At 41.1% G+C, this 25,109-nt stretch overlaps 1 protein-coding gene across 1 annotated transcript in view; it reads left to right on the top strand.

Moving 5' to 3' along the window:
- Window positions 1-25,109, top strand: part of ADAMTS18 (ADAM metallopeptidase with thrombospondin type 1 motif 18) — a 155,268-nt gene that overhangs the window by 63,595 nt on the left and 66,564 nt on the right. Inside the window, exons 6-12 of the mRNA XM_024735716.1 lie at window positions 9,899-10,181; window positions 12,359-12,552; window positions 12,820-12,903; window positions 14,425-14,584; window positions 17,402-17,507; window positions 20,834-20,971; window positions 23,014-23,167. Coding sequence (XP_024591484.1) covers window positions 9,899-10,181; window positions 12,359-12,552; window positions 12,820-12,903; window positions 14,425-14,584; window positions 17,402-17,507; window positions 20,834-20,971; window positions 23,014-23,167 — 1,119 coding nt within the window. The remainder of the gene's footprint in view (window positions 1-9,898; window positions 10,182-12,358; window positions 12,553-12,819; window positions 12,904-14,424; window positions 14,585-17,401; window positions 17,508-20,833; window positions 20,972-23,013; window positions 23,168-25,109) is intronic.

The raw sequence follows: 25,109 nt of genomic DNA, 5'->3' as shown, positions 1-25,109 counted from the left end.
TCATTTCCCATCTCTCTTTCCCATCCCCATCAAAACCAACCACCGAGTCGAAACCAAAACCTAGAATTCCAGCAATTCTCCAAGGTAGAAAAATTCATGATTTCACCTCTGTCTTTAAATACCTTCAGTTATGTTTGCAAGAATTTCATTAATATGTCTCGTTTCAGGTCTTAAAGCCTTGTTCAGTCCTTTCACTGTTTTTCTCAATAACAGAACACTGATGCCACTTCCCAGAATTTCAGGTCCAATTGAAGGGGAGAATTTTAATACACACTGTTAGAACAAGGCCCGGCTTCTCTGCTCTGTTCCCTCAGATGTTCAAATATCATAATTATAACAGCAATAAACGCGTTTTGAGTGTTTTCTTGCCAAGAGCTGTTCTTAGCACTTTAAAAGTATTAACTCACTTAATTCTCTAAAAACCCGATAAGGGAAGTGCTATTATTATTGTCCTTTTACAAATCAGGGACTTGGAAAATGAGAGGTTTGTTCTTGAGAGGTATGTAAACTTCCTCAGGAGATAAGAGAAAAGCTGAAAGGGGCACTTAACCATCACAGGACTGAAAATACGTTGCGGCTCTTATTAGCATCATATCCCCTCCTCTCTCACCAGGCTGTGAGGAATTTGGGGATATTGATGGTATCTGATTAAATTTTTATGGACTGGGCTTTACAGTTTTTTGAAGAAAGATCACCGTGTATATGACTCTGGAAAACATAAATTCCCTTCTAAATCGTATTTGTAGTGTGAGTCCCACGGATGTTCATATTAACATCAAGGAATGGATGAGAAATGCTAGATTTTGGTTGACATACATATTTTTGGGTTTTTTCTCCCAGCGTGTGAGATTTTTTTTCCCCCTTTGACGGTAATAGGGAATCCTGAACACACATTCCACGTGTAAGGGCCTGTTGTCTGTTAATCCAGCTCTGCACGTGTAGATGCATATGGCAAAAAATTCGATTTCAGTTTCTTAGAATTACATACTTTATAGAGAACTGAGGATGTTATCAGGGTCCACATGCTCTTGGCAACATTTTATCAGATTTTGTCTCTTCTCTGATCATGGGACTGGAAATGGTTCCACATGTTTTTCACCTGGAACCTGTTTTGTTTGTTTGTTTTTTAATATACTCTCAAGTCCCTAATTTTCTTTTTAACAGTCGTTATGGCTCTATTTTTTATGTTAGCATTTACTGAGCAATACACAGCTAAGCACAGGACCTGATAAATATTCATTTATTTAACCAATGAGAAACCCCCAAGGTAGGGATACTTTTATTCCCATTTCACAGATGGGAAAAAGAAGGGGGATAAAAGCAAACAGAAGTTCAGAGCGCTTAAGCCCAGCTACCAAGCAGCAGAGCTTAAATTTTACCTCTAAACTCTTTCATTTTTATATTGAGTGCTTCCCTTAATGCATTGTCCTTGTACCATTCCATTTTACCTTGATAATATTTGTTACTTCTTCGCAAAATCCTAAAATATTCTATTGCCGATGGTTTTCCTCAGTTAAAGTCTTTCTCGGAATTTTCCTTACTTCCTGGTCTTTCATTTCTCTGATGCTTTCTTTTTCTCCTTCCCGAATCTCTGGGCGGTGGAATTTTGTTTCATACTGATGACATTTCTTAAGCTTTTTGCTTATTCTGAACTGAGATTTCTCCTTTGGAATGTCCTCATATATGTTGGACAACAGATTAATTATTATTTGTTACTATTATTTAGACAAAAGAGTGGGGTGTTCTTTTTTGTCTTTTTTTTGTAAGAATGTGATGTCTTCACCTCCCATCCCACTGGGAGTTAAAGTAGTTGTTTATTTTTTTCCTGCCAGTTTTATTGCGATATAATTGACATACAGAACTGCATAAGTTTAAAGTGTAAACCATAATGGTTTGACTTAATACATCATGAAATGATTACCACAGTAAGTTTAGTGAACATCTGTCATCTCATATAGATACAAAATTAGAGAAATAGAAAAAGATTTTTCCTTTGTGATGAGAACTCTTCAGATTTACTCTCAACAATTTTCATATATAACATACAGCAGTGTTAATTATATTTATATGTTGTACATTACATTCCTGGTACCTATTTATCTTATAACTGGAAGTTTGTACCTTTTGACAGCCTTCATCCGGTTCTTCCTCCCGCCAACCCCTTGCCTCTGGTAACCACTCATTGGATCTCTTTCTTTATGAATTTGTTTTTGAAGTAAAGTTGACCTACAACACTATGTTAGTTCCTGGTGCATAACAGTGATTCAGTATTTCTATACATTTCAAAATGATCAGCACGATAAGACGAGTTATTGTCCCTCACTATACAAAGATACTACATAATTATTGACTGTATATTCCCCAGAGTGTACTTTTCATACCCACAGCTCATTTATTTAGTAACTGGAAGTCTGTGCCTCTTAATAGCCCTCACATATTTCTCTCCCCCTCCGCTTGGCAACCACCTGTCCTCTGTATTTGTGACTCTGTTTCTGTTGTATTATGTTTGTTCATTTGTTTTTCAGATTTCACATATAAGTGAGACCATACGGTGTTTGTCTTTCTCTATCTGACTTATCTCACTTAGCATAATACCCTCTAGGTCCATCCATGTTGTCGTAAAAGAAAGTGATGTCTTCAATGAAGTCACAGTATTTTTATGTGGCTGTAGCTGGAGATATGTTAAAAAATTCTTAAGTGAAAAATAATTTGATTATTGATAAGCGCAAATATATGTCTTTGCCATTACTTCTCCAGCCAGCCTCATGGGGGCTACTTTGTTATTCTGTCAGTTAGTCCTTACTAAAAATAGAAATAGATTAACGATACTGCCTGTGGAGTTCTTTTTCAATTATTATTTCGTTTGAAGTTCTGCTTCATTTTGAACAAACCTCATTAACCCATTAAGTCTTTGGTTTTTGATTATTTAATGTGTGTAAGTGTTGGGATACAAGTCACGTAACACACAGACCCTGCTTTCAGGGAGCTTGTCTTGTCCTAATTTTCATTGATCTTTAAGGCTATTCACTCCGAACTTTTTTTTTTTTTTTGGCGGTATGCGGGCCTCTCACCGCTGTGGCCTCTCCCGTTGCGGAGCACAGGCTCCGAACGCGCAGGCTCAGCGGCCATGGCTCACGGGCCCAGCCGCTCCACGGCATGTGGGATCTTCCCGGACCGGGGCACGAACCCGCGTCGCCTGCATCAGCAGGCAGACTCTCAACCACTGCGCCACCAGGGAAGCCCAACTCCGAACTTCTTAAAAAAATTGTGCCTTCATACCAGCACTTAATTCATCAACTGTTTCTAGAATCTGCAGTCTCCATTTTTCTGTTAAATCTAAAGCCTTTGATAGAGTTCAAATATGACCTATAGGGAGGGAGTTTTAAATGGAAATTGAGGGAAATTTCTTGAAGTCTGATTTGTACCTGACATGAGTCCTTTGAGAAAAATTTAGGCCATTGAAATCTAAAATAGGAAACAACTGCTAACAAATAAAACATATTCTCTTACAGTATCTCCTTTTTAAAAGTATAAAATGGAAAAAATCTGATCTGAACATATTATTGACTCTTGGTCATTATCCATTGAATTTTTAAACTTAGCAGCTGAACTACAGGACTGAATTTCTAGGTCTTCAAACTGGAAGAGATTGAACCATATTGATTGGAAGAGATTGAACCATATTGATAGAAAAGGTTGAACACGTGGGAACCATATTCGGTCCAGAAGGGGAGCTGGGAGCAGCTCTCAGCTTATTGCACCCACATCTCCATGGACCTGGGGCCTTTCCTGTCCTTCTAGCCTAGCGGACGCCTAAGGGTGTCCTCACGCTGCAGCCTCTGCTGAGCGGACCTCTAGGTCTCCACCAGCCTCCTCTGCCCGGCCAGCTTCTCCTGTCCTCAGTTCTGAGCTGTGTCCACCTGACAGTTCTTTCTAGGTTCCCCCTGCATGAGCCAGGAAAGGGCTTCTGGTCTCTGTGAAAATACCTGTCCTCAAAAAAACTTCCAAAAACAGGGCTTCCCTGGTGGCGCAGTGGTTGAGAGTCCGCCTGCCGTTGCAGGGGACACGGGTTCGTGCCCCGGTCCGGGAAGATCCCACATGCCGCGGAGCGGCTGGGCCCGTGAGCCATGGCCGCTGAGCTTTCGCTTCCAGAACCTGTGCTCTGCAATGGGAGAGGCCATAACAGTGAGAGGCCCGCGTACCACACAAAAAAAAAAAAACTAAAAACTTCCGATAACAAACTTATGGTTACCGAAGGGGAAAGGGGGTGGGGGAGGGATAAATTAGGAGTTTGGGATTAACATATACACACTACTATATATAAAATAGATAAACAACAAGGTCCTACTATATAGCCCAGGGAACCATATTTAATCTGCTATAATAAACCATAATAGAAAAGAACATGGTAAGGACATGTATGTACATATGTATGAGTGAGTGTGTATAAAACTGAATCACTTTGCTGTATACCTGAAGCACTGTAAATCAGCTATATTTCAATTAAAAATTTTTTTCCCTAAAAACCTTCCAAAATCAGTCTCCCCTCTCCCCTCACTCTTTCTGTTATTTTTTCTCGTAGAACCCTGCTTGTTTTCCTTCATACTTGACACAAAGGAATATTTCCTACCCAGTTGTGATCATTACTTGTTTCATCCCTGCTTCTCCCATTCAGTTGGAAGCCCATGGGACCACAGATCCATCTTCCAAGCCACATTTTGTCAGAATGTCACCTGTGTTCAGTCACTCAAAACGCTTCATACATTCTACAGTTAAACAGATGGCTCCTTTTAGAGGTACTGGGTTTATATTTTTAAACTATAAAATGTATTTTTGGTTAGACTCCACTGTTTTCCATCAAACTAAACCCCCCAAAAGAAGATTTTTCTTCCTTAATATCCAGCCCTGTAAAATGCTGGTTCTGCTGTAAAGAATTGTTCTGAAGCTTCGTCCTTGTTGCCCTAAACTGTAATTAAAAGGATTGTTTGGGCCCCATGTGTTGTCCCAATATAAGATGCCCATTTTTTTTTATTGCTTTCTTGATGCAGAAGTTGTCACTCTGCATTTGAGTTGCCTGCGCTTCTCCAGAAATAACGAGAAGAGAGAAAGCTTCTAAACCGGTTAGTCCAGTTAAGGCAGTTGAGTGGCTTAAGTTGAGTTTAACCAAGTTAGGAAGTTAGCAAGGCTGCAGAGCTTTCATGGATAATTCCCTATTTTTTTTTTTCCCTTTAACTGTTCACTCTGTCTGCTGGGGATTGTAAACGGGGTCTTTTGTCTGCCCGCAGCTTGGCGAGGTGAGGGCACTGGGAGGCCGGGCTTAGCTGTGAGGGCCCTGCTCAGGGAAAGGGGGCCTGAATCCCACCTGGGCTCCCAGCAGAGGGTCGCTCACAGGGTGGCTGTGAAGTTTAACTAAGGTATTACAGGGAGGGCTCCTGCCTTCACACTGTTACCCCAAAACTGGATTCGCCTCTTGGTGGGTGTCCAGCCAATAGACACAACCAAGCGAAGGGGGTGTTACTACTTGCAGCAAGTGAGGAGGACACGGGGGGTCCTTCCCAAAGCAGCATATCCCTGAACAGCACAATTGGGGAAGTTTGAAGCTCAGGGTGCATGCGTATTCGTGAAGGGGCTTGAGCAGAGAAGGACTCAGCACAGAATTGGGGGCCAGGGTCGACAGAGTGCAAGCTTTAGTTGATTGAAGTCGGGAGGGTCAACGTCATCATTCCATCCTCCACCTGAGTTGGGGTCTTAGTTCCTGCAGAACTCAAAGACAAAAATTACGTATATCCCTTGAGGAGGAACTAGGACTCTGCTTTATCACTGCACTGTTACTTGACTGCCTTTCCTCTGTTCCTGCATTCCTTTGTTCCCTTAAGATCATTGGCTACTGAAACGTGTTCAAGGGCAAGCATGGTGGCCAGGCTTTAGATCACAAAATGGCTTAGGCCAAAATGGCTTCTCTTGTGTCAAGAAAGCCATGCCTGGTTCTCTTTCTCCAGGGACCCCATAACCGATCTGCTTACAAAATCTGTAATATAGAAAGAGTTCAAGGTTTTTATGAATTTGAACGTGTCGCTTCCCAGTTCTGGTTTCCCTGCCTGGAAAGGGAGGAGCGTGCTGGCATGCCCACCCTCAGCGTCCCCTCCACTCTGAGATTCTTCAGTTCACTTATTCCACAAATGTATGTAGGATGATAGCCAATTATTTATTGGTTGGTGATGTGTGGCATACACCAGGGATGCCAGTGTACAACTGGACGTTTAAACTGGACATCAGACGTGATGGGATGTTTGCATTTTCGTTGTTGCCTTCATTGAAGTAGGACACACAGCAAATAAACTGTGGCCTGAAATATGGGAAGTGGAGAGAGTAGTTTTCAGCAGCATCCCGAGTCCTGTCTCTCTGGGAAGATGGTATTGAATCTAAGACGAAGCAAAGAGCATCAGAAGGCCAAGCGAGTGAGTCTGTGGAGGAAGAAGTTGGCAGAGGAATGGAAAAGTGTGTGTGAACTCGGTTAAGAGTGTGTAGGCAAGGAATAAAGACGCAGACGTAGAGAATGGACTTGAGGACACGGGGAGGGGGAAAGGTAAGCTGGGACGAAGTGAGAGAGTGGCATGGACATATATACACGACCAAATGTAAAATATCTAGCTAGTGGGAAGCAGCCGCATAGCACGGGGAGATCAGCTCAGTGCTTTGTGACCACCTAGAGGGGTGGGATAAGGAGGGTGGGAGGGAGACGCAAGAGGGAGGAGATATGAGGATATATGCATATGTATAGCTAATTCACTTTGTTAAACAGCAGAAACTGACGCGCCATTGTAAAGCAATTATACTCCAATAAAGATGTTAAGGAAAAAAAAAGAGTGTGTAGGCTAGGAAAGGAATTTTCTCTTTACTCTTTTAGGTTCTTGGCTGAGACCACGCCCCCAACTCTAATAAAGGAGAGATTAACAGGAGAAAACAAATAGACGTTTAATAACAAGTATACCTCCTGTGTGCATGGGAGATGCCCAGGCAAGCTGAATAACTCCCCCAAAAGGCCGAAACCATCCCCCCCGCCTCCTTAAATACCATCTCCAGCTATGGGAGCCTATCAGGCAAAGCCCAGTAAACAAGGGTATGGCTGTTATGCAGATGCAGATTTAAGGCGGAAACTTCTCAGTTGATAAGAATTTCTAGAGTTTTAGTCAACCTCTCCTTCCTGGTAAAAGAGGGAGGCCCCCGACACATGGACTTTTCCCTTATAAAAGTAAATGCTCTGGGGCTTCCCTGGTGGCGCAGTGGTTAAGAATCCGTCTGCCAATGCAGGGGACACGGGTTTGATCCCCGGTCCAGGAAGATCACACGTGCCGCGGAGCAGCTAAGCCCTTGCGCCACAGCTACTGAGCCTGTGTGCCACAACTACTGAAGCCCGCGCGCCTAGAGACCGTGCTCCGCAGCAAGAGAAGCCGCCACAGTGAGAAGCCCGCGCACCACAACCAAGAGTAGCCCCGGCTCGCCGCAACTAGAGGAAGCCTGCGCGCAGCAACAAAGACCCAACATAGCCAAAAAAGAAAAGAAAAAGTCAAAGACACGTCCTATTCAGGATGGTATGAAGGAGAGGGGACAGACACAGCTGCCAGGCTCCAAAGTAAGCAGATGGTGGAGAGATTCGTGGGCCAGGAAAAGGGATTCGGATTTGAGATGAATACCAGGGCGCGTGAAGTGAGTTGATTCATGTTGGCCGAGGACACTGGCCAATGTCAGGAGACCATACTGGAGAAGATGGTTGGAAGATTCAACAGCAAGTGTCCAAATGAAGGATGAAAGTATCTGCCAGCGTGGCACTGGGCTGGTGGGGGGGACGGGCTGCTCTGAGATACAACCTGAGGTACGGTGGGTGGGCAGGATTTCTGGGATTGTGAGGTTTTACTTCTTTAAATTTTTGTTGCCAGTTGATTCTCCCATCATCTCTATGACAGCAGGAATGTGAACTGCTTCATGACTTTGTGCCTCTTTGTGCCAGTGCCTAGAACAGGGCTGTGAATGAGATGCTCAGTGTGTTTGCTGAACGCAGGAAAGCATCGGGCTGGTGCTGCAGACCCTAAGACAGTCTTTGGTTTGTCTGTTTGTTTGTTTTGTTTGGGCTTGGTTTTTTTTTTGGGGGGGGGGGCGGGTTTGGCCCCCCCACGAGACATGCAGGGTCTTAGTTCCCCGACCAGGGATCGAACCCGCGACCGCTGCAGTGGAAGCGCGACGTCTTAACTACTGGGCCGCCAGGGAAGTCCTCATAAGACAGTCTTTAAGAAGGCAGCCGACTTCTGAAGTGGAAGGAAAATCAGGACCACATCACACATTCTGGGACTCCTTTTAGGAGTGAGAAACTGAATCATGACAGAGGGTTAAAATAAGGTCTGGGGACAGCCCCTCTGATGCCACCCATCCACCCCACACACGCCTCTGTGTTCCCTTGGTAACCTGCCCTCACCCTGACACCCCCTTACGTCCTTGAATATGTATGTGTCTGGCTCCCCAGTAAACTGCATGCTGTGTGCGTATGTCCTGCACAGCTATGTGCTCGCAGTTACCTGAATGCCTGGCACGTCGCTGGCGCTCAGTGAATGTGGGTTGATTCACTCACTCATTATTGGCGGTCATCCAAACTGCTGGGGTTGAGAGTGTTTAAAGGGCTTCTGCAATGGTTATTTTATCTCCCCTTGAAAGGTGGTCAGGGCAGGAAGAATTCTCCCCATTTTGCACATGAAGAAGGTGGGACCTGAAGCACTGGGTCACGAACTCTGTACTTTGGTGTCATCCTTGGAGCAGTTTAAAAAAATTGTGATACATGAGTCACAAGAGATTCGGTTTTTGATGGTATGGGATTCTGTCTGGGAGTGAGTGACTCTCTGTGTGTGTGTGTGTGTGTGTGTGTGTATTCAGATCTGCAGACATTTCCTATGTTCAGCAGAGTTTAAGAATTGCTGGCCTATGTCAGTGCTTTGCAAACGTTAACGGGCAGATCACCCGGGATCTACATAAAATGTAGATACTGAGTCCGCAGCTCTGGGGAGAGACCTAAGAGTCTACATTTCTAACCAGACCCCCGGCTGAGACTGGAGCTGCTGGTCCACAGACTACACTTTCCATAGCAGCGCCTGGAGATCAGGGAAATTCTAAGCCAAATGCAGAAAAGAGAGAGCGCGAAGCATGCAGGGGACAAGGCAGGGGTGTGCTGTGGCCAAAATATCAGGTACAAAGATAGACGCATTGTGCCATGAGCCTGAAAGTGACGTTGTGATTGGATGGGCTCGCCCCAGTCCCCTCTTTCTTCTCAGCTTAGCAGATATGTCTCTTCGTGGTGGTGCAACCCATTGGATTCCCCAGGCCTCTACTTGGAGATAAGTGATAATCTCTCACTTTGCAATCCTTGCTACTTCTTTTGTCGAGCGCTTATGAAATCAAGATGGAATGTCTTTGTTTTCACTGTCTACACTATAAGCTCTTTCAGGGTGGGGCTGTTTTTCAGTTCATCACTCTGTCCTGTGTTTACCACAGTGTCTGCCATGTCCTAGATGTGGAGACTCTCAGGATGTTACATGGCTTAGCCCTTGAGTCCCAAACATCAAGGCTGGCAGCCTGGAATAGTAATTAACAGTCCTGTTCCAGTAGGTGGAGAATTCTGGGTGCCAGTACTAGCTTTCCTACTTACTATCTTAGCCTAAGTTTTCTCATCTGTAAAATGGGGGGAATAACAGTTGCCACTGCTCATGGTGCAAATAAAACGACATGAAACACGCCAAGCATTTAGCACAGTGCCTGCATATGGGAAGAAGCCGATAAACAGTTGCTGAAAATCAACACATCACAAAAGGGATGCGTGGTATCCTTAATGTTTTCTTTGTGTTTGGCTTTTTAGTCAGGTCTCATAAGGACACGAAAAAATGAATTCCTCATCTCGCCATTACCTCAGCTCCTGGCCCAGGAACACAACTACAGCTCCCCTGCAGGCCACCATCCTCACGTGCTATACAAAAGGACGGCGGAGGAGGAGGTCCAGCGTTGCCATGGCTACCTGAGCTCTAGCGGGAACTCTGCTGGTCACCCCCCAAGTCGCACTCCCCACACATCTTGGAGTCCAGAAAGAAAACATCACCACGGAAGGTTGCAAAAGCAGCATTTTTGTGGACGACGCAAGAAATGTATGTAAGGAAACTTTTTCTTGTTCTGTTCCTCTCTGGGCCCTCGACAGGTTTTCCCAAGTGCCATTGGGTGTGCTGACTTTGCAGGTTAAAATTGGGCTACACTAAGCCCCCACTGAAATTAATCTTGGAGATGAACCATAAATCATCCCTGTCAGACAAAAACTGGGTGATCATTTTTTCTAAGTTAAACTAGAAAGATTTATTTTCCTCTTTTAACATCTTTTACTTTTTAGTCGAAGGTCCCAATATTATTTTAGTTTCTGTACCCGTGAGAAAAGGACCCAGTCTTCCAAATGATGAAAGAAATCAGAGGTGAATTCCCAGGTGTGGTTGGGTGTTCCTTTTGAGGATTTGAGGGAAAGACTTCCCAGTTAACAAGAATACTGGCACCTGATTGGAGGTGGCCATGAAACATAAGGACCCTTGGACTTGGTTTGTGACCCGGGCCCAACCGTCTGCATTTTTCAGACCAGCAGTGTCCAATAGAAATATAACACCTGCCCCAAATGTAATTTTACATTTTTTAAATCCCACATTAAAAAATGTTTAAATGGGTAAATTAATATTAACAATATATTTAACACAATATATACAAAATATCTCAACATGTCATCAATATAATCAATGAAAGCAAATTAAAATGAAGTATTTTATATTCTTTTTTCATATTAAGTTTTGGAAATCTTTATTTAACACTTCGAGAACAATTTCAAATCAGACAATAAATTCTCACCAGAAATACTTCATCTGTATCTCGATTTCATAAAATTTCAAGTTTAAAAGTAGACTTCCGTAGTCAGACTGTTCCAAATATGCTTAAGGTTTTCAACAGCTGAAACAAATATTACTTTTTAAGTATAAAACAAAATGAATAAAAATTCAATAAAATTAAAAATTTGGTTCCTTCAGTGGCGCCAGCCCCATTTCAAAGTCTCAGGAGCCGTAAGCAGCACATGACTAGCCAGTTGGACAGAGCAGCCAGGTGATATCCACGGAGAAGAGGAAGTGGTATCCCTGCCGTGCTGATCAGGAGGAAAATGCAAGACACTTTCTACCATTTTAATTGGTTTTGGGGATTTGGGTGTAACTGAAACATCCTTTTTAAAGAACATCTATTTGGCATGAATTTATACTAGTAGTGGCATTAATTAATGATAGCAATGCTATTTATAGTGGCAGTGATATGTATTTGATATGAGATGTAAAAGCTAATCTTTAGAGCAACCTTCTGGTTGGATATTATACTCTTTTCATTGATGAGGAAACAAACTCAGAGTCATTTATCAAAATGGCATACTTGAGGTTTTAAATCTAACTCTCAATGATTTGATGTTTTAATTTCGCTCTGGGGAGCGTTGACTTCACTATAATGACTATACCAGTTGTTAAGTATTAAAATATATCTATATTAGTAGTATATACTGTCCTGAGCTTTTCAAATGCGTTTTTCTTCCCGGCAACCCTTGGATCCATCACAGCCCATTAACTAAAGGGGTCGTGCTTAATCCAATGCGTACTTCCGGGTCTCTGCTCAGAGACTGCGGCCAGTATCCATGCCTGCACCTTATCGGTTACAAAGTATTAATTTTAAATATCACTTCTGACTATGCTGTCTCCCCAGCAGCTAAATTAATATCAGGTCAAAGAGCCCTTATTGACCACTTATTTTGTGCTACATTAAAGTTTGTGTTGATGAAACAAGAACATGGGCAGTGTTCTACAGGATACATATTTCTAAATTTTATTTAGAAAATAATATACAGAGTGTGATAATGAATTCAGAAGCAAAGGATAATGTCTTGTTTCTGCAGTTTCTTAACAATAAAATAAAATGAGCATTTCCTTCCCACAATACTGATTTTTCTTGACCCACTCTTCCAACTAGAATTGTAGCTTGTTTTCTTTGACTCTTTAGAAGAACATTTTTGAGTTACTGAATCCATTTGTCCATCCGTCCATCCATCCATCCATCCAACCAACCTTCTTTTGAAAGAATCTCTCTTGACCATAGATTAGGTCCATAGCCCCAGGACAGGTACCAGTGGCATCATTTATCAGGAGATGAGTGAAGTGTTGGTTACATGGTCTCTCTCCTCCCCTTGTTTAGATTTCTGTCTGTGTCCCCTGGATGATCCCTGCTGATAGCCCTCCAAATGCTCTTCTGTTCCTTGTAGATGCCCCTAAGCCTCCCACAGAGGAGACCTATCTCATGTTTGATGAATACGGGAGCGCAGGGCGGCCCAGAAGATCAGCCGGAAAGTCACACAAAGGCCTAAACGTGGAAACCCTTGTGGTAGCAGATAAGAAAATGGTGGAAAAGCATGGCAAGGCCAATGTCACCACGTACATTCTCACGGTCATGAACATGGTAAGAGAGATTGTCAGGACCCCAACCCCCTGCCTCTCCAAGATAGCTAAAAATCATGGAATTCCCTCGCGTGGGTTGAATAGCAGGTGTAGCCGCATGATTTTATTGAAAAAAATTAAATTTGGAGGAAATTGGCTTCATACCTACATGTATTTGGTAAAATCAAAACATACATGCTTATATATATGTCTGATCTCCCCTGGCAGTTTCGGAAATTTTCAAATTTTGGTTCTTTCACTTTTGTTTGATTTCAATTTGTTCCAACAGGTTTCCAGCCTCTTTAAAGATGGGACCATTGGAAGTGATATAAACATTGTTGTAGTCAGCCTCATTCTTCTGGAGCAAGAACCTGTAAGTGCCAAGCTTCATTCACTTCATCATTCATCCTGCCATTCAGAATACACTTATTGAACACCTACTATGTGCCAACCCATGTCATTGTCATTAGAAATTCAAATTGGAAAATTTCAAATTACCCTCAAGGAAAGTACAATCTAATAGGGTTGTGCATTTAAATACTGAAACATCACAAAATAATTATTTATATATAAACATACAATATATATGCAATATATATTTTTCAATATGATTAAATGTGCATATATAATATGAATACAAAAGTAAAGTATGGATATTACGTTATATAAATATTATGGAAGCTTCACAAGGAAAGTGCATTTGGTAAGAGCTTTAAAAGTTAGCTGGATTTTGCAAGTTGGAGATGCTGGGTAGGGACAGAGGGTATTTTGAAAATATACTGGAAATAAGTCATCTGAAAATTCTGGTGGTAAACCTACTGTCTCCCAAAACCAACCACCTTAGTACTACAGAAACTGAACAAGGAATATTTAACTACCCTTGACCTGCTAACAGTGAGATGCAAGACAGAACATATAATAAAGTGTTAAGTTGCATGGCGCCTACTGCTTTGTAGCGTTTTGATGTTGAAACTGTATTTTCTGAGGTGGGGATTACCAATACAACTATTTTTAAGTCCCCTGAGGCTTTTCCTCTCCATCTGTAACTCCAGTAATGAATGGCCAAAGCAGAGAGTCAGAGACCAGACAAAAATGAACCTAACTACCCAGGTCTATAGCGCTACAGAGGTTAACAACGTATCAAATTATTCTTAGAATTTTGGAAGGGCAGAAAAGGTGTGTGTTGTTCGGGAGACCCTTCTGTCTAACTTACCACTCACACTTTGCCCAAGGACTCAAAGACAGCAACCTCCTAATTCACTGATAATTAAAGATTTTGCCTAAAAACCCTCAATTTGACCCAAGTCAATAGTTCTGAGAAAACATTTTGATAAAAATTATTTGAAGACTAGGTCCTTTCTTACCCTTTAGAATGTTGTGGCTCTTTGTTTCTTCATCCATTCCGCGAGCTTTCATTTTATTGGTTGATGGATTGTAACCTATGATGTGCCGAGCCCTCGGCTGGAAATTTTGACATAGGGGTAAACAAGCTATGGTCAGTACCGTCCTCATGCTTTGTTGAAGAAGCCATGGAACTTTATCCCCATTAAATAATAATTATGTTCTAAAAGTAATAACAGTTCTATAAATATGGTACCAGCGTGAGATGAACAAAGGTGTTTCTAACTGATGCCAGTTTATTTGTTGTAGAAACACGGTTGGTCATAAAGCACACTACTGAAACTCTGTAGTAACGATCAATACTGTGAGCATATACCCAAAATATTTTTATTATTTTTTTTAACACCAGTATGTCCAGCCTTAGCTCAAATGTTTTCCTCTGCTGACCCTTCCCCCAGAAACAAGATGCTTCTGTTTGCCTGTACAAATGGAATGATGCAACATAACATCTCTGTGACAAATTCACACTTTAATTTGTGTGGGTTTCCCATAGGGAGGATTATTGATCAACCATCATGCAGACCAATCTCTGAATAGTTTTTGTCAGTGGCAGTCTGCCCTCATTGGAAAGAATGGGAAGAGGCATGACCACGCCATCTTACTCACGGGATTTGATATCTGTTCCTGGAAGAACGAACCATGTGATACTCTAGGTATGGTATGAGCAAATGCTTCATGCACACCCATGTTAGCTAAAAACACAGTCTGGAAACTTTCTATTGGGTGGATGGCCCTCAGGTTTCTTAATAAGGAGACTTAATCTGCAAATTGTGGAGTATCTTCATTGTACCCTCTGCTGAGTTTTGTTCTTTTTACCTGAACTCAGTGTGGAATGGGGACCCCTTTACTTTATTCCTGTTGTGTTTTTCTTTAAACCTTTTGATGATCCTTTAGGCATGAGATAAATTGTCATGTAACTACACAAGTTGTGGGTTATTCCATAAGCATCTTGACTGCAGAACTGGATAGCTGAAAAGAACTTGACTGGTCTCCGTGGCATTCAGCTATGCCCCTAGGTAGCACGCTTCTTTTAGAAAGTTACTTGAACTTTGAAGGACTCAGCTCTTCCATATTTGTACAAGACGGTGAATTAGAACTCTATCTTTCACATCTATATTATATTTTCTAGTATAATCTGTTGCACACAGTAGGAATTCAACAATTTTTTTAAATGAATTGATGCTCATCTAGATCGGGGTGGGCAAATGTTTTCTGTAAAGGGCAAGACAGTAAATATGTTAGGCTTTGCGTGTGTCATATAAGCTCTGTTGAAACTACTCACTTCCACTGTATTAGTGAAAAAGACAGTATGTAAACAAGTGAGCATGGCTGTGTTCCAATAAAACTTCCTTTACTAAAACAGGCAGTGGGAACCATATTTTTCAGACACAACTGATAGTCCAGATTGATGGTAAAAATTTGGGGGTACTGAGAAAAGTTTACATGATTTACTCCCATTTTTTCCTCAAAATATATTTTTCCTTGAAGTGCTTTATAATCCTTCATAATATATTAAAGATAAAAGTAGATTAGACTTTAATGGGCTTCCCTGGTGGCACAGTGGTTAAGAATCCACCTGCCAATGCAAGGGACACGGGTTCGAACCCTGGTCCGGGAAGACCCCACATGCCGCGGAGCAACTAAGCCCGTGCGCCACAACTACTGATCCTGTGCTCTAGAGCCCGCGAGCCACGATGACTGAGCCAGCGAGCCACAACTACTGAAGCCCGAGTGCCTAGAGCCCATGCTCCGCAACAAGAGAAGCCGCCTCAATGAGAAGCCTGCACGCCGCAACTAGAGAAAGCCCGCGCACAGCAATGAAGACCCAACACAGCCCAAAATAAATAAATAAAATAAATTTATTTAAGAAAAAAGTAGATTGGACTTTTAGAATTTTTTATATTTTGTATTTTTCAAATTCTCTGTAATTGGTAAAGTAGTTTAGAGAGAAGCAGCCGCATAGCACAGGGAAATCAGCTCGGTGGTTTGTGACCACCTAGAGGGGTGGGATAGGGAGGGTGGGAGGGAGGCAGGGAAAAGATATGGGAACATTTGTATATGTATAACTGATTCACTTTGTTATAAAGCAGAAACTAACACACTATTGTAAAGCAATTATACTCCAATAAAGATGTTAAAAAAATTCTCTGTAATGCCTGTATTATGTCCTATAAAATAAGTTTATTTTAATAGTTCACCATTAATCACAGTCTTCAAAACACGATGCATGACTGAGAACCGTTTGGGGTGTTGTTCCGTAGGTTGGGTTTTTATGATGGGGGTGGTATACATTCAGTCACATTCTCAGCTTGGAATTTGCAAAGTGACATTTGATAGCCCAGTGCATTGTTGCTGTTTTGAAGAGGGATTCTGAGAAGAGGTAGTTTTATCAGTCAGTCAGAGACCAAAATATACAGAAAGGGTTGGAGAAACAAGTACAGTTATGTTAGGACATAACCCTAACAACTGGTCTATAAGTCATTTATTTAAAGCAGCATGTCCCAATGCAAAGAACATGGGTGTTGACTTCGAACATGTCTGCACTTAAATCCTGAGTCTAGAATTTTTGACTGTGAGATCTTGCACAAATTAATTCACCTTTCTGAGCCTCAGTTTCTAATATATAATTATACACACATAGATGTATACGAGGCCTATAGAACAGTATATGGTATTTAACTGCCATTCATTTAGCATTGATGATGATGGTGCCATCCATGAGGTTTGCCTATACATTAGATTTACCAGATGACCTCACTTACATCATGGCAGCAATGTGGAAGCAGTCAATTCACAAGCATATATTTCATACTCTTGGGTACTTATCCTTGTTCTACTAGTTATGAAGACCCACACTTGGGAAGAAAGGCATTCAACACTATAACGTAGTTCAAGATAAACTCGAGAACAGGCTGGAATGATTTTATAACTGCTCTTAGGAGAAAAATAAAGTTAATCTGCTAACACTCTTTCGGCCTTTCCATGTTATCTGCTTTAGAAAAAAATGAGGGTGCGTCTCTTAGAAAATATACCTTGTTTTCTCTTAGAAAATACACCTTGAGCTTCGATGCTAATACTACCATTAAGTGACTATTTTACGTAGGTTTAGCTGTCATTTGAGCAATTGTTCTGACCCAAATAATGAGCTTAGATTGGGCATATACATATCCTGTGACTTGCTATCCATCCTGTACATAAAACAGGAATTACAGTACTCATACTGCCTTCATACAGTGTTAGGAGGGTCAGTTGATGACAATATCTTTTAAAAGCAAGAAAGTATTAAGTCCTGCTCTTATCTATTCAGAGAGGACAGAGAGGCGTATACCTTTAGTGTTTTCCTACCAAAAAAAGAAAATACGTTAATCCTTTGAACTAAAACCGTGCAGAACATTTTGAGGGCATCGGAAATGATCAGGTATCTGTGTGTGTTCCTTTCGAATTTGGGTCTGAAATTGCTCTTTCAACAGGGTTTGCCCCCATCAGTGGGATGTGCAGTAAGTACCGAAGTTGTACCATCAATGAGGACACGGGACTTGGCCTGGCCTTCACCATCGCCCATGAGTCAGGGCACAAGTAAGTGACCCCTTGATATACCACTTTATATGAAAACCAGTTGGATGATTCGTTGACATTCCTCTAAGGATTATTATTGACCTGGGTAGAATAAATAGGATAAATCTTGTGTAAAGCTTAGAAGAGTACTTGACTATAAGGAGGCCTCAATCAAAGGCCAGTCATTGTCGAGGCTTTTGTCAAAGAACATTTGATAGCTACTCAATGGTACATTGTGCGTATAAATGGGCTGCGAGTTATCTAATGGATCCGCTGGTCATTTAGGCATGTGTTTATTCTCTTCCAAGTTTTGCAGCAGTAAAGATACTTTTAGTTCATTATACTACAGAAATAATCATGGGGACATGTCCATTCCTAGAATGTAATGACATGTTAATTGTTTAAAAACTTTTGTGTATGCTGTATGCTGGATATTCTTTTCCTCGGTGTCATTGCGTGTCCTTAATATTCTTTTAATTTAATTCTTTTGTGAGAATAGGGTTAGAAAGGAGGAATAAGAAACCTAAGAGTAATGAGATGAATGTATTTTATGAAGCATATAACCTGGTACACATACAGTTCTACAGAGAATTTTCAAACATTATTTAAGCAGTAGCATCTATATTGGAATAAATGTACTGCTTCAGAAAATGACTGTTTCAGAGGGTGTGTGAGTTTAGGAGTGTATGTATATGTGTCTTGTACTCAGCATTTATACTGAATGCTCGTTTTCAGAGCATTAGTTAATTTCTGACTTAAAAATAAAAGCAAACGCGATCTATTTCGCCACTATGCTTTATATTTTGGTATTTTGGTATTAGTGTGTCTTGTGAGCTATTTATTATCTTCAGAAAATATGAATCTTGACCATTACTGTTATCCAACAGTCACCCAGCATTTTATGTCTATGCACAACTGCTTTTATAGCAAGATATGAATGAACCAATTTTATTGGAACAGTGGTGCAAAAATGCCCATTAGGCACAAGGTCGCTGATAAGTGCAGAAAATAAAATATCTAAATGTTTCACCAGCATGAGGTCCACATGAACCAGTCTCTCACTTTTAAAAAAGTATTGGCCTTTAGGGACTTCCCTGGTGGCACAGTGGTTGGGAACCCACCTGCCAATGCAGGGGACACGGGTTCGATCCCTGGTCCGGGAAGATCCCACATGCTGCGGAGCAACTAAGCCCGTGTGTCACAACTACTGAGCTTGTGCTCTAGAGTCCGCAAGCCGCAACTACTCAGCCCGCGTGCCACAACTACTGAAACCCACGCACCTAGAGCCCGTGCTCCGCAACAAGAGAAGCCACCGCAATGAGAAGCCCGCGCACCGCAACGAAGAGTAGCCCTCACTCGCCACAACTAGAGAAAGCCCGCGCACAGTAACGAAGACCCAATGCAGTCAAAAATAAATAAATTAAAAATAAATAAATTTTTAAAAAAACGTATTGGCCTTTAAAAAATGTAATCATCTTTGGTCATGAGTTAAAGTTACCAAGATCAAAATCCAACACATTAGTAAGGAAAACCAAAGACATTCTCCAGGTGGGGTGAGGAGAGTCAGAGGTAGGAGGAAGAACAGATATAATGGAAAGTACGTACTCAAATTCTAAATAACATGTCCTAACAGAGTTACATTTTGAAACCGACAATTCATGAGATTTTGACAAGACTTTTGACATGTGCTAAAGAAAACTCATGTTATCTTCTAAAAGGGTGTTAAATCAAAGTAAATTAGAAAATTAAGAAATTTCAAGTTCAAAATTCAATTCAGACTTGGTTTTCTTATGTCCGTAAAACTACAGTGAAATGCTGCTTTGATGACCTTCTCCTCTTAGAGTAATGGCTTTGATGTCTCCCCACCTTATCCCCATTTCTGTGATTCTTACCCTTTCCTGTGGTGCTTTACATGTAAATTTCCTTCTGCTTTTGACTTTCACAAATATTTTGAGAAAGAGTGTCTCCCAAACAAACCCCCTTAGTTTCCTGGTTAGGTACAACGATGAACTGAATTGGGCAAAGTGGAGGATGAGGAAATGCTTTCCCCGAGTGTGTTTTGAGGTTAATTAATACCTATGTGTGAATCCGTCACTTCTAAAGCCCTGAGGTACTCACCGATAGGACCACAGTATACCAACATCCTGCCATTCCTTGCCTGGTAAATTGGGAGGAATGATGGGAAAATAGCTAGTTTGCAGACATGGGTCACAATAGGATCATATCTATGGTTATAATACAGTTGTTTATTTGGAATAGGCTACCTTCGAAGGATGGCTATATTGATAAATTATTATATCAGAGTAGCATACTTATTTCCACAGAAATCCTACCTGCCTCTTAAAAATATGTTCTTAAGAGACACATTTTACTCCTCTAAATAATTAGGCTAAGAACAATCTAAATCAATGATAAATTGGTATCCCTCCATTCTCTACCTCCAGAGAAAAGTCAGAAAAAGCTTTATTGGGCTCTGAATTTTTTGGAGATGACCAAAGAAGCTTATTTCCCCATCCCCTTCCAGTTTAATATGGCCTGAAGTAAGCTCTGTCTTTGTCGTGTGTGTATTCTATGTGCATATAAACTTTAATGTCACATTTATGCTACCAGTTGGGAGATTTGGGAGTCATTGAGGTGTAATGGATATGATTTCTAGGTAAACCACCTAAAATTATTTTTACTCTGTTATCGCTAGAACCTTCTTTGGTGAAATAGACCGAATTAAAGTCTTCTCAAAAAATGCATTCCAAAGAAGTCCATCATGCGCCTTCAGTAGATGGATTCAACCATTAATTTTCAAAGATGTTTATGGCTGTAGGTAGGGGAATTTAATTATGTAAAGAGTCTGTGATTTCAGCAATAAAGTGATCAGCATTAGAAGTTTATATGTCACACTAATGCATAAAGAGTCAATAAACAAGTATAATCAGCTTCTGTCTGTACTTACCTCCTACTCATTCTGAAATTTCTTACCACAGTTCCATATGGGTGGCAAGAAAAAAATGTTTGCTGTTTGGAATAAAAGAATTTGACTGTCTCATCATTTTAGTTTAACTTGGAAATCTTGACCAAAATTTTCTTGCCCTTAAAATCTGTAGCACGTATGCCATTCTTTGATTTTGCGGCCAAGATATAATATAAAAAAGCCCTTAGCATTCTTTAGAATTTTCTACATGAATTTTACAACAATAGATAGTACCTCATTTTGTCTTTCCCTTTTCTTACAGTCTCGGTGACTCTGTCCCTCACTTGGGTTCCCTGATTCTCAATACATCTTTTTCTTCCTCTGCTTATAGTTTGGGCAACGGGTTCCCAGAAGGCTTTCTGTTTTCTTCTTTGTGTTTTAGTTTCGGCATGGTTCACGATGGGGAAGGCAACCCCTGCAGGAAAGCGGAAGGCAACATCATGTCTCCCACGCTGACCGGAAACAATGGGGTGTTCTCATGGTCCTCGTGCAGCCGGCAGTACCTGAAGAAATTCCTCAGGTAACACAGACCAGAGCCAGGGGCGTTCCCAGGTTTGGAGTAGTGACCGTGAACGGTGCTCAACAGACATGAAAACAAATACTTGGTGGATTGATGACGATGATATTGTCATGATTATTGTTGAAGAAATACAGTGAAGGTCTAATGTTGTGCTAAATGCTCCTCATATATTGCCCCATTCCATCCTCACGTCGATCCTATTATCATCCTCATTCTAGAGTTGAGGAAATTGAGTCTTAGGGAGGTTAATTGTGCTTAAGGGTCTATAGCTGGTAAGTTGTCCACATAAGCCTCACACTTAGGTCTGTTGTGACTCCATGGTCTGTGCTTAGAACTCTCTCTCCTCTATGATGTCCAGAGGTTGCTGGATACATTGCCTTTTTACTGTCACTAATTATTTTAATCTGATCAGTCACCTCAGTCATAAGAGTATTAAAAGTGCTAAAATGGTGTGCTTGTGTTACAGTGAATGGAGCCTTGTGTTGATGGGCTATTTTGTTTGAAATGGCCACGAGCTAGCTCAGTGTCCAAGAGACATCCAAAGGGCGTGATGATAGCTACGTAAAATCCCTTCAATAACTCAAAACTCCTAGATTTCATTAGTAAAATGGGAGTTAGGAAGATAGCACTGTTTGATTCATAGTAAATGATGAACACAAACTTGAAACTCTTGGACGTTTCCTCTGATTTTCTTAAATATTATATATATTTGACCATTTTACAACACTAGAGTTGTGGTTAAACATACATGTATTGTATTATTTTATATGTTTGTAGATAGAGCTTGTTTATGTTGACTCGTAAGAGCACTCGGGTTCTTATCGCATCTCCCTTTGACCAGATATTAGGGAAGCTAAGCACGTTTCTTTGAGAATTATTATTCCCCTGATACTTTTTGTTTTGAACCTGTGCCAGTGCATATTATTTGCAAATGTTTACAGAATTAGCCATACACACAGGCAAGGCTGATTCAATGGAAGGGTGTCTAACCAAACGATGCCCCAAAGGACAGTAAAAAATTGACAAGCCTCTCGCTATGTGACTTTCGCACATAGAAGATTTTCTAATTCATTTTAAATTTATGATCCAGGGCCTGAAGTTATCTCTTCTATCTCATGTGAGAATGAAATCAATAAATATTATAAATCAAGGTCAATTTAGTATAGATTGAACTTCCATCCTTTTTATGATATAGTTAAATGCTTTTTTGTATATAATAATAATCACAGCAACAGAAGCTAACTTTGAATGCTTCCTGCGCTGTGGTGAGCATGTTACATTGTCTCGCTTGATGTGTTAACAACTCTTATGGAAGTCAAATCATGTCAGTAATGAGATGTATAAGAGTTGATCTTGATTGCATGGTTGACTAGGACCCCCATCTGTCTGACTCCAAAAGGCCACATAACCGCCATACTGTTTTACCTCTCAGTGACATCCTAGTTTAATTATTTAAGTAAGTGGAGATAAGGTGCTTTCCATGAAAATCCATCCCATGAAGACTGATTTTTTTTTTGCCCAACACATCCTTTCTCCTGATTCCCTGATTTGTTTCAAAATCTTTTTCGTTTTTTGCTCATAAAGATTATTTGAGGTAAAATACATCTTTGACCACTGCCCCATTGTCTGTAAAAAAACACAGCGTGACTTTCAACTCTTTGAAGACAGGTAACTGTCTCTAACTAGTTTATTTTGTATCTTGAATACTCACCACAGAGTAGGCACTCAGACAAATTTGTTGAACGTTGTTGAATGAGACTATTGGGGAAAGTTTTCAAATATACTGACTTCTCCCATCTCCTAGTAGGTCAGGCCTCACAAGCTGGATGGCTATAACTTCCAGTACCATGTACAACCCTTTGCAGTTGTGTAAATTTCATCTTCTTAGACGGGACAGGACTCCCTCTTTTAACGTTAAGCATGTACCTATTTCTTTGCCATGTTACATTTTTCTTCACATGAATGCCTTCAGAGGTATGTTGTTTTGTGTGGCCAGATCACAGATAGACATGGTAACTAATAAGGATGTGTTATCACTGCAGTACACCTCAGGCTGGGTGTCTGGTGGATGAGCCCAAGCAAACAGGACAGTATAAATATCCGGACCAACTACCAGGACAGATTTACGATGCTGACACACAGTGCAAGTGGCAATTCGGAGCCAAAGCCAAGCTATGCAGCCTTGGTTTTGTGAAGGTATGTTTGCTTGTGATTTCAAACTTACGTTAAGATTCTATCGTGTGTCTGTGTATCTACCAGAAGTATAAACATTTGGTTTGCTGAGGCCAAGGGTTAGAGTCTGGGTTATCTCTAAAATGTCATCTGTTTGGCGTGATAATTAAGTGGCAATTTTACTGTCAGTGAATTATCCAGGCTTATCCCCTATAGACCGTGCCTGGTTTAAATACCATCTGACTGTGTCCTTGGAAGAAAATTCCTCCTCTGTAGACAAAGATTTTATCACAAGTAGTAAATCTAGATACAGTAGCTTTTACCTACTGCTCGTAACTGTTTTTGTTATCATTGTTTCATATTCCCTTTTAATGTAATTCATATAAGATCATCACCACCTCAGAAGACACACATATGCCTTTTACAGTAATACGAACACGATCATCGGCAGCTAACTTTTTTTGTATGTGTCTCGAGTAATCTTAACACTTCTTTTGTATGTATGTTGAGTAATCTTTTGTTTTTTTTGAGTATCAAGGTGTATCCTGAGTAATCTTAACAAAATTTTTGTGTCATCTTTCGTTCAAGAAAGACATACATGTTTTGTAAATAAGTTGATTTGTATCATTTCTTTTAGATTCCGCGTATAAGCGATATCATATGATATTTGTCTTTCTCCGTCTGACTTACTTCACTTAGTATGAAAGTCTCCAGGTCCATTCATGTTGCCACAAATGGCATTAATTCATTCTTTATTATGGCTGAGTAATATTCCATTGTGTATATGTACCACATCTTCTTTATCCATTCATCTTTGCTCTACACCTGAAAGTAGCACAACATTGTTAATCAACTATACTCCAATATAAAATTAAAAATTAAAAAAAAAGGAAGACTTACCTTTCTGTGAAAAAGATATATGGGAAGACGCAAAAGTCCAGGACGTAGAAATGGGAGAAGCATGGTTCCAACTGGTTGACAACTACATCACTGACCATCTCAACATCCCTAAAAAGTAGAATCATTTTTAAGTTGGTTAATTCCTAGTATCCAAAGAGAAACCTGGAAATTCTAGGTATCTGGATACATGGAAATTTTGGAGATTTATAGCTCCTCTGCCCCTCTCTATTCCTATTCCTTCTCCTCCTCCTTTCTTCTCCCTCTTCCTTTTTGTCCACCACCATCACCACTACCGTTACCACCACCATCAGCAACACCACCGCCATCGCTATCACCATCACTACTGTCCTCCGTCACCACCATCCACCATCACCCCCCAGCAATTGCCAAGTGAGCCTCTGCTCCACATAAGGCATTCCACTTAGAGACTTATTTTACTTTTCCTCAGTCTTCACAAAAACTTTTGAAGTGAGAATTATTACCCACTTATTTTTTATTTTTTTGCGGTACGCGGGCCTCTCACCGCTGTGGCCTCTCCCGTTGCGGACCACAGGCTCCGGACGCGCAGGCTCAGTGGCTGTGGCTCACGGGCCCAGCTGCTCCGTGGCATGTGGGACCTTCCCGGACCGGGGCACGAACCCACGTCCCCTGCATCGGCAGGCGGACTCTCGACCACTGCGCCACCAGGGAAGCCCTATCACCCACTTTTTAAGTGGAGCTCAGAGAATGTATTCCATTTGCCCAGAGCCACAAAAAAAAAAAAGCTTCCTTGGTGGAAGCTAAACAAACTGCATCACCCACATTGATGTTAAGCTTCCTCTTCTTCATTAGTTAACACCAGTGTTTCCTAAACTTCAGCATTAATATTCAGTCCTTAACAATTACCTTTATTAGTTGTGCCATATCTCTGTATTATTTTTCACTTGTTGCTTTTCTATGAATCAACTCACTTTAAAAAAAAATAAAAGTCCAGGGCTTCCCTGGTGGCGCAGTAGTTGAGAGTCCGCCTGCTAATGCAGGGGACACGGGTTCGTGCCCCGGTCCGGGAGGATCCCACATGCTGAGG

The sequence above is a fragment of the Neophocaena asiaeorientalis genome, unplaced genomic scaffold (assembly GCF_003031525.2).
Source record: "Neophocaena asiaeorientalis asiaeorientalis breed wild unplaced genomic scaffold, Neophocaena_asiaeorientalis_V1.1 scaffold40, whole genome shotgun sequence".
Taxonomy (NCBI): domain Eukaryota; kingdom Metazoa; phylum Chordata; class Mammalia; order Artiodactyla; family Phocoenidae; genus Neophocaena; species Neophocaena asiaeorientalis.
Note: the sequence above shows the minus strand (reverse complement) of the source record. Positions and strands in the feature narration are given on the sequence as shown.